We start from the raw sequence: 4,322 nt of genomic DNA on the forward strand, positions 1-4,322 counted from the left end.
ACAACCATGTTATAGTAAATAAATAAACTTAAAAGTAAATAATTATAATATTTGACCACATGCAGCGTACGTGCATTCCACCTAGTAACATATAATTGGACCAGTTCAACCCTTGCACAATTTTATAAAGTTGCTAAATAAACTCTTAGGACGTATTTAGATTTCAATGAGGATTGGGGAAGTTAAGGAAAAACAAAGGAGAGAGGAGAATGGAAAGTATGATAAATTACATTTCCTTACATTCCGCCTCAATTTAGAGGAGTGGGGTGGGGTGAGGTGGGACAGATTTTTATTTATTATTATTAGGATAATCAAGGGGAATGAGAATAATATTTTCACCCTTAAAAACTTTTATTTAGAGTGAATAGTGTCCCTGACTTGTCCCCTGTTAAGCTCTATCCAAACAAATCCGAATCCGAATCCGAATCCGAACCCAAAGCAGGGGAAACTACAGGGTATTTAAGTGCAATTAACCCCTGCCCCTTTTTCTTTTCTTTTTTCCTCCCTCTCCCCCCAAATTTGATGGCATCAAATCGTTTTAACGAAGACTACTACTTATCTGAAGGCGAATACGAAGAAGAAGAAGCAGCAGCAGCAGCATCCGATGCCAACAACAACCATCTCATCGATTTCTACGCATCATCCCCCGACGCTGAAGAGCAAGAGGAAGAACACAATATGTACGACGTTGCAGAGGATCATGAAGCTTTGATGGACGACTACGATGATGATGGAGGAGAATATGATGATGATGATGACGAAGGAGAAGAAGAATATGATGATGATGATGATGATCAAGAAGAAGAAGGAGGAGGAGAATACGACGATGATGAACAAGAGGAGGAGGAAGAAGAAGCTAATTGGATGGAGATCAACGGAGGAGAAAGGGAGCAGACGGAGGAGATCGATGGTGATAACGTCGATTTCGATCGGTCGGCTAATTGCACCATCTGCTTCAAACCCTGGACTGCTAATGGTCCCCATCGAGTTTGGTAATTTTGAATTTTAGATCAATGATACAATTTATTTTTCCAGTGATTATTTGGTGGTTTTTGTTGTAAAGTTGGAATCTTTAGCCTGGGTTACGGAATTAGGGATTTTAATTAGGGTTTTTGCATCTAATTTCGAAGAAGTCCCCGAAACCCATTATTTACCCCCAACAAATTAATCTCTCTAGTTTAAGTTCGGTATTTTAGACCAAATGAAAGTATGCACCCCTGGCTTGCTAATGTTCCCCATCAGGTTTGGTAAGTTTGAATTTTAGATCAATGATTTGATTTGATTTTCTTTTTTTTTTTGTGTGTAATTATTTGGTTTTATTGAAAAGTTGGAGTCTTTTTAGCCTGGGTTATGGAATTAGGGATTTTAATTAGGTTTTTTGCATCTAATTTCAAAGAAGTCCCCAAAACTCGATGCTATATAATAAATCTCAAAACCCATTAGTCACCCCCAAATTGATCTCTCTAGTTTAAAATTGGTAGTTTAGACCAAATGAAAGTGTGCACCCCTGGGTTGCTAATGTTCCCCATTGGGTTTGGTAAGTTTGAATTTTATATCAATGATTTGAAATTTTTTTTTTTGAGTGATTATTGGTAGTTTTTGTGGTAAAGTTGGAATCTTTAGCCTAGGTCATAGAATTAGGGATTTGATTAGGATTTTTGCATCGAATTTTGAAGAAGTCCCCCAAACTATATAATAAATTTCCAAAACCCATTAGTTGCTCTAAATTGATCTCTCTCGTTTAAATTTGGTAGTTTAAACCAAATGAAAGTAAGCATCCCTGGGTTGCTAATGTTCCCCCATCAAGTTTGGTAAGTTTGAATTTTAGATCAATTATTCACTTTCTCCTTTTTCCCCGAGTGATTGATTATTGGTAGTTTTTGTAGTAAAGTGGAATATTTTGCATTTGCTTGTTCCTTTATTGATGATTTGCATGCTCGCAGGTTATAGAATTAGGATTTGATTTGGGTTTTTGAGATATTGCTGCCTCCAACTCTCATACCCTAATTTCAAGAAAGTCCCCAAAACTTGATGTTATAACATAAATGTCGAAAACCTGTTAATTCATTACCCCAAATTAGTCCCTCTAGGTTAAATGTGTTAGTTTAAACATAATGAAAGTAAGTAGGCCTGCACTGCTAATTGTCCCCATCGAGTTTGGTAAGTTGGAATTTTAGATCCATGATTCGTTTTTTCTGGATTTTGGGTGATTATTTGATTTTTTTTGTGGTAAAGTTGGAATCTTGGAAAATATATATGCATTGTTGATATTTCTGTGGGGAATCCCAGCTTTTGTTTGTTTCTTTTATTGATGATGTAACTTGCTTTTAGGTAATAGGATTTGGGATTTGATTGCAGATTTTAGGTAAATTATAGAAAATCCTAAGGTTTGCATGATTCACAGTAGTACCCCCAAGGTTTTAAACTTTTTTTATCCTCTCTGTTTTATTTCCAAAGTTAATTTGGATGTAAAAAACTATAGTGATTTAACATGATAATTGCCTATATATAAATCTGTATATGATTATTGTATCCAAAAGTGATGATATATGGTAAATGTTTATTAAGTGAGAAAAAGATGAAGAGGAGGCCAAGGTTTTACTTGTAAAACCTTAGGAGGAATATTGTCATTTCTATAAGCCACTGAGGGATACTCTGTAAATTATCCAAACTTCTGTAACAAATTTTTTCCCCCAAGTGTCATTGATAACATTTCTTGATGTAGCTGTCTTCCTTGTGGGCATGTTCATGGTAAATCTTGCTTAGTGACATGGCTCCAAAGACGTGGAGAGACAAATGGGAAGGTAAATAATTAATATGGTTAATTTGTTCAATCACTGGAATTTTGGCTGCAATCATTCTCTTCAGCTCTTAGTTAATCAAAGATTGTTTTCTTATATATTTCCTTGCCTTTGATTTTGCAGTGCCCTCAATGTAATAGGCAGTGTAGACAGAGTGAGATTATCAATCTATATTTGCCGACCACTGTGGTTCCTAATGGCAGTCTTGACAAGGTCAGGGGATGATTCATGCTATTTTCTCTTTAGAAGCTTTTGGTGTCTGTTGAGTAGTGAACTTTTTCTTTTTAAGATAGGAGTCAAAAGTATTTCCATTGAGAAAAAGAAAGAAACCCTTGTTTTCTACTTATGTGAACCTGAAATGTAAAATGCTTAACATTAGTCATAATCTTGTTTGATCCACAATCATGCTCCTTTTCTTCACTGGTCTTTCTATTCCACATTTGTAGGACTTTGATTTTTTTTTTTAAATCGATTAATCTAGGAATCTCATTTGGTGTTAAAAATAATAATTCAGATTCGAGCTAAAATTTAATGATTGTCCTGTCACCTTTTAGCTTCCATTCAAAAGCCTGTTGTGGTGCGTTTGACACTTGTTGATGCCTAAATCTTAATTTGTCTCCTGATTAATAAATTTCTGCCAACATGTTAACTTTTGACTTAGTAATTCCTATCGTTAGCTGGGTCAATGCGAATTGGAGATCAGAACACCTATGTATGATATGCTTATTACATCGGAATATGTTTAAATCTTGCTGCTTTGCGTGTAGCTCAAATTCTATAGTTGGATCTCGCGCTCTTCTGCTTTCAATGAAGATCTTTTCTTTGTGTGTGTGATCCTTTTAGTGGATTCTTCTTTTTTAGCTGGACATACTTTTGATTTAATACTGGCTCATTGATTTTTATTTGTTATAGCCTTGGCTGCCTCTCTTTTATATATTTTCTTTCGGAAAATAGCACAATGCCTCAGAGGATTGGCTTTATACCTGTTGTGGAAATTGGTCAATCTGTTCCTTGTTTAAAATATTGTTATGTACTAAATTCCATTCAAACAGGGAAACGCTTTTCTGATGATCATTATAGATGTATGTTAGTGAGCAAAGGCAATGCTTCAATATTTCATCTTTTAAGTGTGTCATTTGCCTCTTTATGACAAGACTTGGTTAATCTCATTACAGACGCCATTACTTGAGCCATCCTCACAGCAAAGAAAGCGCGAAATATCTGGCTGGAGGCGCTATCCCTCTTCTACTCCGCAGGAAGAGACACATGGTCGTGCCCACTGCTCAGGTTTGGATTATTCTTCTTCTTTGACTCTTTTACACTCAGGAGGTCTATTTGTCAGAAAAACAATTCTCTCTTTCTCTAAGGGTAAAAAGTCGAAAGAAAATTTACTTAGGTGTCTATCAGAAAAATAGAACTATAGAGGGTCTATCTGCAATTAGGTGATTGTAAAACAGGTCTATCTGCAATTAGCCCTTTGACATTTGTCCTACTTTCTAGTCCTGATGCTGGTGGAAACTT

At 35.7% G+C, this 4,322-nt stretch overlaps 1 protein-coding gene across 1 annotated transcript; it reads left to right on the plus strand.

Moving 5' to 3' along the window:
• Positions 483 to 4,231, plus strand: LOC109825566. The gene is made up of 4 exons (XM_020392423.1): positions 483 to 992; positions 2,726 to 2,804; positions 2,925 to 3,014; positions 3,977 to 4,231. The coding sequence occupies exons 1-4, from the start codon at positions 523 to 525 to the stop codon at positions 4,214 to 4,216; spliced, it is 879 nt and encodes a 292-aa protein (XP_020248012.1). The 5' UTR covers positions 483 to 522; the 3' UTR covers positions 4,217 to 4,231.

Source organism: Asparagus officinalis, chromosome 10, assembly GCF_001876935.1.
Source record: "Asparagus officinalis chromosome 10, Aspof.V1, whole genome shotgun sequence".
In the NCBI taxonomy this organism is placed as follows: Eukaryota; Viridiplantae; Streptophyta; class Magnoliopsida; order Asparagales; family Asparagaceae; genus Asparagus; species Asparagus officinalis.